Consider the following 12793-nt stretch of genomic DNA (forward strand, 5'->3'; position numbering starts at 1 on the left):
TTTTGATGAAAGAGCTTTGTTATTTATAAAATGTTCTTCTTCGCCGAAAAAAAAAAAAAACACATGAAATTCAACTGTCAATCATCAATAACCAATAAATCGATAAATACGAACAGGCCCAATTATATTCGGGCCAATTTAGAATTTAAATGATGAGTTTAAACCTAATTCTATTCGGGCCAAGTTTCAAATACCCGTTTAATATAGGGTAGGGCTTCAATTTTTCCCAATTCACACACAACAAACATCTAACTTGATTTTTTCGTCAACTACCTTCAATTCATCAGTTCTGCAAGCGGCAAAGTTTTCGCCGTCGCCGGTGTTTTCACCTGGTAACGTAATTTCGCTCCCTATCTATATGAAAATTCACAATTTATTTAATGCTGTTTTGAAACACAAACTTAAAATCGATTGTACTTTGATCAATTGCAATTTCAAATCTTGAAATTGAAACCATCAGCGATTGAAGTGATGAATAATTATTTGAATGATTGGTTTTCGTAAAATAAATTTAGATGTGTTTAATTTTGCTTAGGGTTTTATCTTTTAATTTTAGGTTTCTTCAGGATGTATCCTTCAAGAGGTAATAATACTGCTTATGGAACGCAACAACAACAACAGCAAGGTTACTCTGGTCAATCTTCTTATGGTCAAAATGTAAGCCTTTTATTTTAAGCAATATTGATGGAACAAAGAGACTGAATTTTCAATTCTTTCATGAGTACTCTTAGGGTTTATAAACTGGCACATATACCTATAGATAAGGTAAGCATCATGTAAGAACATCTTTAATATATTTAAATCACAAAATTTGAATCATATTAATAGACAAGCTTACAAAGTTGACATTATTGGTTAAAAATGCATGATTTATTGGCCAAACCACTACTGTGTATTTTCTTGACTGATATAATGCAATTTTATAAAACTCTCATTTACAATGAAAGCTATACACTTTCAAGTACAAACAGCCATTGATTATCTGAAAATTAATAGCTAAAATAGTTTTTTGTGATACTTGCTCAGTCGGTTCATCTTAAAACAAGTAATAGCCTTTTGCATAAGAGTTAAGATTACGAAAAAAAATAAGTCACAAGATTTTACAAACAAATGTTGCTATTTAAATATGAATTACAAAGATGTAGTAACTTATTGACATTGAACACTTTTAAAAGATATTTTAAACAACAGCATTAAAATGGAGGTCTATATAGTGGCGTTTATATGATTTCCATTAAATACTATTAGATTTTTTTAGTGAATGTTAAGTTTGCAAAATTCTGTATGAAAAACATAAGAAATGGAAGACGATAGAAGCAGTCTTAAATCATAAGAGTTGCAATGCCAAAAGTTCATATATTTATTCTGGGAACAAATAGGCAATAGGCTTCTTTAACTTGGCGTCGTGGGGTTTGAGTTTAATGCATTCACCTTACCATTCAGATTTCGGTGATCTAATAATGTTTTGATTAACTTTGAACTTCGACGTCAAAAGTAAAACTTGCAGTGTCTACGATAGGGAGTAAAATGTTAAGTATAGTGGTGAGATAATAAAGCCCAATAAATAAGTTTTTGAAGAAACTTAAGAACACATATTAATGCTTTATGTACTTGTTGCCAGTCTATCTTTTAGGCACGTGTGTAAAATGAGGTATTTCAGTCTCTGATTCGTTTTATTTGGTGAAACATGTATTTTTCAATATTAACTTGATTTCTACTTCTGACTTCACATTTGTTTGGTTGAAGCAGCCTGATGGTGGGGCCTCTCAGCTGTCCATCTCTTCACGGCATGCAGCCATGTTAGCTGCTCATCCGTCTGCTGGAGCTCATTATGGTGGTCAATATAGCTCTGTGTATGGGTCGGGTGCACTGCAGGTTAATAAACATTTGACTTGCTGTTAACTTAATTTTTCATATGGTATTATAGTTAGTTGATAAGTTTCTCATATATCTATATTATGGGGATCTTTGTATCACGAGTTTAGGAATTATGGAATGACAATGATACCCATTCCATGTGTCTGTTTGATAGGTCTGGAAATTATATTATAGGATGTATACCCATGTAAAGTTTATTTTCTGTTCAATTTTTTAATCGTTTGTTAAGCCCCATTTTTTTTCCCCCTCAAAGTTTTCTAAGTTATAATAGCAATGCCCAAACCTGTCAAAAAACTACTTTTTTAAATAATCTCGCCCTTTCCCGATCTACCCTACTAATAAAGGGAATGTGTAGTGATTCTTAACCAGTGAACCAAATACAACGGATTCACCAAACATAGTTTCATGTAAAATTAATGTATACATCTGCAGGCTGCTGGTGCAAGCTCCAAAGGAACTGGATCATCTGCTTTGGAAGGTCGAAGTGGATATGGTTCATCCATCCAAGATTCACCAAAGTATGCAGCTGATGATTATTCAGCAGTTAGCCAAAAGTATCAAAAAGGGGAGGCTGATTACTCAGCTGGGGATAGACGACAGTATGTGGAACGGCCTGGTGCTTATAGTGTTCGAGATTCGCAGAATGAACCAAGTTCTAGGTTTGCTGATTCAGTTGCTTATGGTCATCATCATCAGGTTGCTCATTATTTTCTAAAGACGGTTGCTATGTATTACAGGTGGCAAGATGGGCGGGTGGGTGATGGGTCAAAAGGCATTAATTGTGTCTACTGCCGGTCATAAATGACTGGATCAAAGCACTAAACACTATCATGTCCTACAAATACTTAGAGCCATATTACAAATAATTACAAAGACATATATCACAATATCAATTTAAATTTTTGAATAGAACAAGTTGTCATAGGCACTGGAGTAGACTTTGGGGGCAATTGTAAACCTGTTCGACCATTTAGTGTGTTATATTTTCTGCTAAGTTATTTGATGTGTTCCATTCCTGTTAATTATGATTTCAGTTAAGCTATTCGTATGTAAATGGGTTTAAATAGCAACTTCTACCTTTTGTTTTATATTGTACCACAATGTATTATTATTTGTTCTAAGAAAGCTTGTTTATTTGCTCTCTGATATTTATGGTTTTGAGCCTACTTTTTTTTCGGAACAGGCGGATTTATATGATCGATTGGATGCTGCATCAACGCTTCGCAAAGAACTGGCACTTGCTCAGGCACTCCAATCTCCTATCGAAGGAAGTTCTAGGTAACCTGTACAGACTTATTATTTTAAGTTAAATCACATTGTTTTTCGTTTACACATCTTTGTGGAAACTAATACCACGGTCATTGTTTTTTGTTGCGAGTTATATTTCCATTTATGTCCCTCTTTTGTTGTGCTTATTACACGACCACCACTTTTAAAGACGTAACAGTTGAAGATAAATATAAATAATCTGATATATTTCTTGAAGCACTAAGTAGCAAAACATTTATGGCAGACAAGCTGATTATCTAGCAGCTCGGGCGGCTCATGTTGGTCAAGAACTTTTGCCTTATAATGGGAGACTTGATACTGATCCGAACGCGTTGTCAATGTTAAGTGGTCTATCACATCGTGCACAACACGCTCCATCAATATTAGGGGCGGCCCCACGTAGAGAGTTGGATGATCTTTTGTATACTCATACTTCTGCAAATAATCCTGGTTATGGAGTTAGCCTGCCACCTGGCAGGGACTACGGTTCTGGAAAGGGTCTTCGTGGTATACCTCTCGAGTCAGATTATCTTGCACGTGCTGCTTATGATCGCAAACAACGGGACGAAGATCGTGAACGAGATCATCGTAGGGAACTTTTGCGTGATAGAGAAAAAGAACGGGAAAGGGAACGGGAACGAGAAAGAGAAAGAGAACGTAAGAGGGAACGGGAACGGGCCCGCGAAAAAGATAGAGATAGGGAGTCGAAACGGGTTGTTGAAGTTAGACGTGAACGGACCCCACCGAGGGTTTCTAGGGACCGAGGTGGATCATCAACAAAGGCTGTATCATTGACACGAGATTTGCCTAGGTGGATTTTGTTGCTTAATTTTATTTGAATACCTGATACCGTCTTTTGCAGCCCTCATTGACTAACGTTGTGTTCTGTTATATGATGAAGGCGTCGATCGCTCGTGAAAGAAAAACGAGATTATATCTGCAAGGTAAAAAGGAACATATGATCCATGTCATTCAATGATTTTAATCTTCTCTTCTTTTGTCAACTTTTCTTTCTTTCTTGGTTTGCATGTCCCCTTTTGCACCCATTCCTGTTACACTTTATGGTATTCTTTTGTAACCCAATAACCTTTGATTCTTTTTGCTCTCACACCCTCTGTAAAAAAAAACCCCAAGTCCCGTTTCTTGTTTTACTCTGTCTTAATGTTTCGTACACTTTATGGTATACTTTTGTAACCCATTTTTTTTTTCAGAACCACTTAGATTCCTTTCGCTCTCACACCCTAAATTAAAAAACTCTTATGTGCGTTCAGATCTTGATCTTCTGTTGATCTAAGTGATTTTTGGTGGATTTTTTTGGCTATTGTAGTCTGGGCCATCTTCATATTTGGGTTGTTGACTTGAGCTCTGATAAGAACTACGCCTTGATTGAACTGTTCTGCCTTGCTGCTAATCGTTTTTGTATCTATGCAGGATATCAAGATTCACGTTCTTAAATTCCTGATATTTTCAATTTCCATCTTTGCAGGTTTATTCATCCAGCTTATTAGATGTAGAGAGGGACTATTTGTCTATTGATAAGAGGTATCCTAGGCTATTTACTTCTCCAGAATGTTCCAAGGTATGTTAGGCTTCTGAATTAACTACTTAATGTTAATTTCTTTTCTATGATTTTAATAACTTGAGTGGTGATGTGCTGCAGGTGATTGTTAATTGGTCAAAAGACGACCTTAAAATTCCTTTGACGGTTCCTGTCAGGTTTGGCACGAGTCATGTTTGACATTATTAGCTTCCCAACAAAATTATTAGAAATTTGACTTTTCTAGGATTAAAAAGTTAACCAATTGTTGTTATCATTAAACAGTTTTGAGCATGATTTTGTTCAAGCTGATCCAGAAACACAGCATAAAGATGCATCCACTGAAGCAATGGTTGTTGATCCTGTTAAATCAGAACATGGGAATACTCGGTGGAATGCAAAGGTATATTAAAAAGTGTTGCTTGAACTAATTAATGACCCTAAATGTTAGGTTTCTAGGGAACAAAATGTTTAAAGAGAGTTGCTATGATTGAACTGCTTAAAATTGAACAGATTTTGATAAGATTTGGTAATGTAATATCTAATGTAATTTATTTTTTTATGAGTCAGATGATACTAATGAGTGGGCTTAGCAAGAATGCTTTGGAGGAGCTATCATCCGAAAGAGATTATGAGGATCGAATCCCCCATTTTTGCAATATGCTTAGGTTTGCTTGTCTTAAGAATGGTAACTCTTTAATAGCGATAGGAGGCTCGTGGGAAGCTTCTGATGGCAATGATCCTGCAGTTGACAAGTCAACTCTCGTTCAGACCGCTCTGAGGTTTGCTTTTAACTTAAAAGATTTAATTTTCTTTACATATTTTCTTGTTATTAAATGGTTGTTTTATTTTATGCTGTTTAGGCATGCCAAAGACCTGACAGAACTTGATTTGAAAAGCTGCCAACGCTGGAATCCTTTCCTTGAGGTAATAATCACTTTTTATCGATAAAATAAATAATAACTTGTATGTTGCTTATATAGCTTTATATCTTAAATAATTTATTGTTATGTTTGTAGATTCATTATGATAGAGTTGGGAAAAATGGATTGTTTAGCCATAAGGAGGCGACTGTTCTCTATCTACCCGATTTGTCAAATTGCTTACCTTCATTAGATGCATGGAAGGATCAGTGGCTGGCCCACAAGAAAGCTGTTGCTGAACGCGAACGTCTGCTAGCTCTTAAACGAGAGGTAGATTTTTAATCCTTTTTTTTTAAACATTCACTTAGAATCGGATGTGAATATTAATGTAGAAATGAATCAACATCATTATCACTGTAAATGAAAATAAACAATTTGTTATTGTATACTAAGAAGATATATTTTTATTTTATTTGTTTTGCTTTGTATAGGCATCTCGAGAAAAGAATAAGGAAAGCTCGAAAGGTAGGAAGCTATATGGTCATACTTATGGAATTATAACAAATTGTGCGTTTGTGCTTTTATGACATACTTTATTTTATGTTCAGGTAAGGAACCTGTTAAAACCAAAGATTTGAAACCGAGAAAGAAAGCAGCTGGATCATCTGGGTCAGCATCAAAAGTCAACGATAAGTCAACAGAAAAAGTCAAGGAATCTGGCAAAGAGGTATCTAAAAGCAATGCAGCAACAGAGAAGAAAGATGGAAACGATAATTCTAGTAAAAAGGATCAGGTAGATGTTGTGGCTGGTCAGAAAACCGGTACTGGAAAAAAGAAAATTATAAAAAAGATTGTGAAAAAGAAGGTAGTTGCAAAGGATAAACAAGAAAAGGTGGCTGAAGAAGGTGATAAATTAGATTCTACGAAAGTCAACGTTGAAGAAGATAAGCCAGAAAAGACGGCTGAACAAAGTGATGCATTAGATTCTACAAAGGTGTCCGAGGTTGCTGGTCAGATTGAAGAACCAATTGGGAATACGGTTTCGACTGCTAAGCCAGTTATAAAGAAGAAAGTGGCGAAAAAGGTTGCTGTTAAGAAGGCTATTAAGAAAGAAGATGAAGCGACACAATCTGAGGTGACACCAGTTAAGGAACAAGATGGTTCTGAAACTAAGCCGCAGAGTGCAAGTGGGAAGATAACTGTCAAGAAGAAGATAATCAAAAGGGTTATGAAGAGAAAGATTGTAGCTAAGAATGGTAACAATGCTGATAAGGCGGCAGATGGCGGAGGAGTGGCGGCTATCGGAGAGCAAACTGCAGAAGTAGGAAAACAGGAGGAAAGTGAAGTTAAATTAGAAGTCAATGAACCAGACTCAAAGTCAACTGAACCAAGTGTGGTGACTGACCAAAAGAAAGATGCTGATGAAAATGAGACTAAAGTTAAAGTTGAAAAGATTAGTGTAAAAGAAGAGAATAAAGGTAATGTAGAAGGTGGTTCTTCATCCAATAAAAAGATTGTTAAAAATGAAAAATCAAAAGATGGTGAGAAATCGAAGGAGGTAAAAGTGAAAACAGTAAAGGACGGTAAAACTGAAGTGAAGGGCAAGGAGGATAAAGATAAGAAAAAGATCGAGGAGATTCCTCGGCATCCTGGGTTGATTCTTCAAACGAAAGATACCAAGGACTCTAAAGTAAGTCATCCAATTTTTTTTTCTTTTATAATGATAATGATGGTTTTAATGAGGTGGTTTTTTTCTTTCTTTTTTTACATATGTGTTAACAATTAACATCATGCAATTGTTGTATTGTTAATGTGACAGTTGCGTTCGTTGTCACTTTCATTGGATTCTCTCTTGGCTTATGATGATAATGATACTGAAGAATCAACGTTCGAGGTCTCTTGTTTATGCGTCTCTTTTATCAGTATTGTCATTTTTTTTCATAAAATAACTGCTTGACTGTGTATCCGTTAACTAATATTTTTTCTTCCATCTTTCTTTTATGGCAGTTATCTTTGTTTGCTGAAACGTTTTATGAAATGCTTCAGTTTCAAATGGGTTCTCGGATTTTAACGTTCCTCCAGGTTGGTCTAAATCAGCACAAAGTACCAATTAAACATGCATTTTTTAGATCCTTATTTATATTGTTTTTAATCTCATTTTTATATATTGCAGAAATTGCGAATCAAGTTCGTGACAAAAAGAAACCAAAAGAAGAGACAGTTGGAGGAAAGTTCCAAGAAGGAAAAAGTGAAAACACCTGCTAAGCGTGCGAAAACCGATGATTCCAAAGTGGAGAGCAAGCCTGTTAAAACTGAAACAGTTGAAGATGCCCAACCAAATGATGAAAAGGCTGATACAAAGGTAGAAAATACGGTTACTGAGAACAAAGAAAACACGAAATCTGCAGGTGAGGATATGGAAGAAGATGATGAAGAAGAGCCTGAAGAAGATGAAGAAGAAGAAGTTGAAGAAGAGGTTGAAGAAGAGGTTGAAGAAGAGGTTGAAGAAGATGAAGAGATGACGGATGCAAACCCCGAAAGTAACACAGAGAATCAGAATATCGAGTCAAAAACTGATGCAAATGATGAAAAGAAGGCTAAAGAAACTGTGAAAGATATTAAGTTGGAAGATGCAGAGGAAAAGGAAAAGGAAAAGAAAAAGAAAAAGGTGGAAACAAAAAAGAAAGAGAACGTTGACAAGGAGCTTTTGCAGGTTTGTTATCTTTGTATATCTTGGTGTTGTAGTCTTTCGATAATAGGTATTCCGCTTTGTAATTATCTAGATTCTACTTTGAAACAGGCTTTCAGGTTTTTTGACCGAAATCGAGTTGGTTATATCAGGGTAAGTTGAATTGAATCATTATTTCAGCTCCAACTTTTGCATGTTCATGGTTGGGCTAAGTTTAAGTAATAATGATTCTGTTACTTTTTAGGTTGAAGATATGCGGTTAATCATCCACAATTTGGGTAATTTCTTGTCACACAGGGACGTCAAGGTAATTTTTTTCTTTTGCTAAAGAAAAAGAAGTCGCAATTATGATTTTTACACTGATAAAACTTGACACTTTTGTTGAATGTTTTATATTTGTCAGGATCTCGTTCAAAGTGCACTTCTAGAAAGCAACACCGGTAGGGATGACCGCATTTTATACAATAAACTGGTGAGGATGGACATCTGAATTCATAAAGTTTAGTAGATCTTGGTTCATTCGTTATGAAGAGGATTTGGTAGCTTTATGATTGTTTTTTATTTTGATGAAGACGGTTTTAGAAAGCGACGTGTTTTAATTGGATTTGGTACCTTTATGTTTGTTTTAACTATTTTTGTCTTTGTCAATCTGTATTGTAAGCGGAATCTAGTTCAAATGTGTGGTCATTGACATTGTTGAGCAACAATAAGATCTTTATAAGCATTTGTAACACAATCACGAAGGCTATATTCGAATGTGAAGATGTTTTTCACAGGTAACTCCATTTCATTACTGATTTTGAGTAATGAAATCATGCTACTTAGGGAAAACAGTGTAGATAGTTTGAACAATAGTGAGTGCAAATAACAAAACTGCTGCAAGAACCGATAAGATCGCCCATGGGCTCCTAAAATATGTGTGTATGAGATTTGCGCGCCATTCGTTCCATGGTTTACTGCAGTAATTATGAACCTGTTTATGCACAACGTCTAGTGCGCTATCTGGATCCAACGTGATATCTTTCGATAGCGAATTAAACAATTTGGCCACAGCCTTATCGCTCCCGATAGCATTTTGGATTATACCTTGCGAATGCAGAAGGCTAACATCTTTTGCGTTATCGATAATATTATCCATGAAGAATATGTATGACGTCACCTCGTTGCCTGCACCAACGTGGAGTCTTTCAAACGCTATCAGGTTCAAATATAACGACTCAGTTGCATCATCCACCAAGATCGGAGGAAGCTTGAGGACCCCGCTTTCAAAACCTATACCTTTTAAGCTTCTTGTTTTGCTTTTCTTGAATCTGATTCCTGCTTCGTATAGTTCGGTGGCTGATCTGACTATCTCGTCACCTTCTTCAATGACTAATCGGTGGTATGATTTTGCAACAATTTTCTTCTTGTGGTGTGGATTCTCCCATAGCAGACCCCTTCGATACACATCCAATGGGTGCAAGCATCGTCCCATTTTTGTGATCCGAGTGTACGGGAAGAAGAATCTTTGCATCATTCGGTTTACTAATTCTTCATCGTGCTGCATATAGATGAAGTAAAACGTCTAAACACAGTTTTGAATAAGTCTAATGTTCACTCTTTTAACTAGTAGTAAAAGTTAATGTTGACTAACAAACTTTTTCATGCTTGGTTGAAATCAGAGGCGAAGCCAGAATTGAGAGATGAGGGTGGCTTACTCGATAAACACATATTATATTTATAATTTACAAACTAATTTAAAAAGTGACAATGGACTGCTTGTAAATTATATGAGTCTTGACCAAATGGGCCAACTAATTTACAACTATTTGGACATAATAATACATTTGAGACTTGGTCATTGAGAGAGACTTATAATTATTTGGCCATAAAATACAACTAAGATTTGAGCTTTATTTGGGTCTTGGGGGAGGCTGAGCACCCCTACGTCCCCCCTTGTCCCCGCCTCTGGTTGAAATTGAAAGTGGAGAATAAATTTAGGACATATCGAAATATACCTGGTTAGGGTCTCCGTCTTTTGAATCAACGACGAGTGTATTCAAAAGCAGCATTGGCAACTGGTTTTCAAGCATGAGCATATCGCGTTTGACGTAAGGCATGATATAAAGCTTTCCATGTTTGCTAAAAACTGGATCATTCGGTGCATAATCATCAATAACCTCATCATCGGGATTATCAATATCTCCATCTTGACTAGTCGCTACACGCAATATTTCAAGCATAAAACAACCATCCAAAATCATCATTTTCGTGAAACCAATCGTGTCTAGATGCCACTTTTGCTCTAGTGAAGTGTATGCGTGTTTAAGATCCTCAACTATCTCCATTACAGCATCGACATAGCATTCGAAAGGCTTTTTGTATCTTTTGAGAAAATGAAGGAGCGCTCGGTGTTTATTTTCTTCCATGGATTCTAAATTCGATTCGCCATAATGGTATGGACCGAATGAGACTGATTGTGGCTTGTATGCTTTTTTGTTGAGATCGGTTACACAAGAGGGTACGCGATAAATTGATCGTTTCTTCCATTGCTCCATTTCAGATGACGAATCGCCCATGTTTTTTAGTTCTTGATTCACATTCATCACCCACTCATTTTCTCTCATTTGTTGTTTGTGCACAAATGCAAAGTTGGGGATGTAATTTGTCTTTTTATTTTGAATACAAATTAAAATCGTGTATATATTTATTGATGATCATGCATGGAAAAAATACTTGATCTCCATTTAGTTGTTTAGTCCCAGTTGGTAACTAGCTCATGTAGCAAGTAAGAATATGCATAATATATAATCATATATATGTGAGCTACATGTGGAGAAAGATTTTTTTCCTTACATTTTCCTATTATTTAATTGATGTTTTTAATTTTTTATAAATTGCTTTATATGGGATTCAAAGGGATGGTGTTCTAGCCTTCGTAGGAAGGAAAAGGTATGTTTAAAATACTGCGTATTGGTTTAGGAATATGTCTTAATGCCTAACCTACAAGCTTTTGTACCTTAGCTTCTATTATACACTCTTTTTTAAATTTTTAAATAAAATAAATGAATAAATGAATTTGTTAAAGCAATAATTTAATTTTAAAACTTTTGGTATGAATCATGTTTTAGAATCGTTCTTTGTTTTCGGTAGATCACGGTTGCAAGTATCGACACAACTTTTGACAAGTCTATCAATACGTGAGTTTTATTCAAGCAAACATTCTACAAATTCCGAATAAAGTTGTACGGGGTAATTGTTTTTTAATGGCCATCAGGAGTTACTAACGGGGTTCGAACGTGATATCAAAACCCACTCACTCGATCATTTCTTGAGATGAACTATTGTTAGGACTTAGGAATTTGTAGACCCCAAACAAGACATGTGATTGATCACAATCACTATTCCACGACAACAAACAAATAAAAAAAGCATAAAGGATACATATAAATGTAGATAAACATAAATGTAAACGACACAAGGATTTAACATGGTTATATCTCAACTCTAAACACGGAGAATGATTTAGTCCACATGTGCAAATCGGAGTTTATACACTATTAATTTCGTGCACACAATTATAGAAGACTAAGGGTTACAATATACAGAAGAATCGAAAACGGTTCCTAAACTGATTTGACTTTATGCTCAAGGCAGCATCGCGATCTGCGAGAGGTGCCTCACATACTAGCCATGCCTCGCAATCTGTAAGAATGCTCGACCAAAGCCATTCAAATCTCGCGCCCCAGGAGATTGATCTCGCGACTCGCGAGATGCTTCAACCTTTTTTCTTTTGTTCTAATCTTCACACTCTACAATCTCTCACTTAAAGATGTTGAACATACCCCGAACACCGATCTCTATTCCAACAACGTCAAGGGACCCAATGTATACCACCAAGACCACTCTGGACACGCACACTCCAACCTACGCGGGCTGACAGATTTCGATAAAGAGTTATTCGACCTCACCTTGTCGAAATCAGAAATCAACAACTGCCTCAACTGTTAATTATAATTATTCCCGATTAGCTAACTATGACTCCTTTTGATAAACCCGGATAAACTATCCTGGTCATGCCGCACTTCCATATCGCTACAATACGAGAGAAGGAAGTATTTAGGCACTAAAAACACAGTCGGGTAATAATCCAATCTTCAGTTACTAGCTTAAGCCATCTCGGTTTCTCACCATCATCTTCTTACAAGAAGATCATCTTCTTACACTAGAAGACACATTGAAGTGTGCGAGACTTCAATTAGGGGATTTACCCAAGAGACTACACTGCTCTAATCATTGATCTAGACACGTCCAACCATGTCACTGGCATGCCAAGGATCACTAGTACATAATTTCCCGTTTATATGTGATTTTCCTTCCCAGCAATCATAAATTCCCGATAAACGCCTTTGTAGACTATTCATCAAGGCACCCGACGAGAATGCACTCACCACCTTGAAATCTCCCACTTTTTAACTTTTTGCTTTCGCGCTGGTACACCGACCCCCTCATAGCGCTATGAATTTCACTAACCCATTTCCTTAATCTCAAGCACGCTCCCACTTGGTTCTTTTCCAT

The 12793-nt window shown here is 36.2% G+C and overlaps 2 protein-coding genes across 2 annotated transcripts; one reads left to right on the forward strand and one right to left on the reverse strand.

The window, feature by feature from the left end:
• The first annotated feature begins 209 nt into the window (after window positions 1-209).
• Window positions 210-8990, forward strand: LOC139843253 (protein SHORT ROOT IN SALT MEDIUM 1-like). The gene is made up of 21 exons (XM_071833322.1): window positions 210-332; window positions 557-657; window positions 1747-1875; window positions 2311-2574; window positions 3062-3156; window positions 3392-3958; window positions 4049-4091; window positions 4634-4726; window positions 4808-4863; window positions 4970-5087; window positions 5255-5466; window positions 5548-5611; window positions 5704-5877; window positions 6039-6072; window positions 6156-7237; window positions 7367-7441; window positions 7555-7629; window positions 7721-8260; window positions 8348-8389; window positions 8481-8543; window positions 8640-8990. Exons 2-21 carry the CDS (start codon window positions 568-570, stop codon window positions 8724-8726), a joined length of 3903 nt encoding a protein of 1300 aa, XP_071689423.1. The 5' UTR covers window positions 210-332; window positions 557-567; the 3' UTR covers window positions 8727-8990.
• Window positions 8991-9053: 63 nt separating this feature from the next.
• LOC139840580 (UPF0481 protein At3g47200-like) lies at window positions 9054-10842 on the reverse strand. Its single transcript, XM_071830840.1, has 2 exons — window positions 10234-10842; window positions 9054-9776 (listed from the first exon to the last, which is right to left on the reverse strand). Exons 1-2 carry the CDS (start codon window positions 10840-10842, stop codon window positions 9054-9056), a joined length of 1332 nt encoding a protein of 443 aa, XP_071686941.1.
• Between the last annotated feature and the right edge of the window lie 1951 nt (window positions 10843-12793).

This window comes from Rutidosis leptorrhynchoides, chromosome 4 (assembly GCF_046630445.1).
Source record: "Rutidosis leptorrhynchoides isolate AG116_Rl617_1_P2 chromosome 4, CSIRO_AGI_Rlap_v1, whole genome shotgun sequence".
Classification (NCBI taxonomy): Eukaryota; Viridiplantae; Streptophyta; class Magnoliopsida; order Asterales; family Asteraceae; genus Rutidosis; species Rutidosis leptorrhynchoides.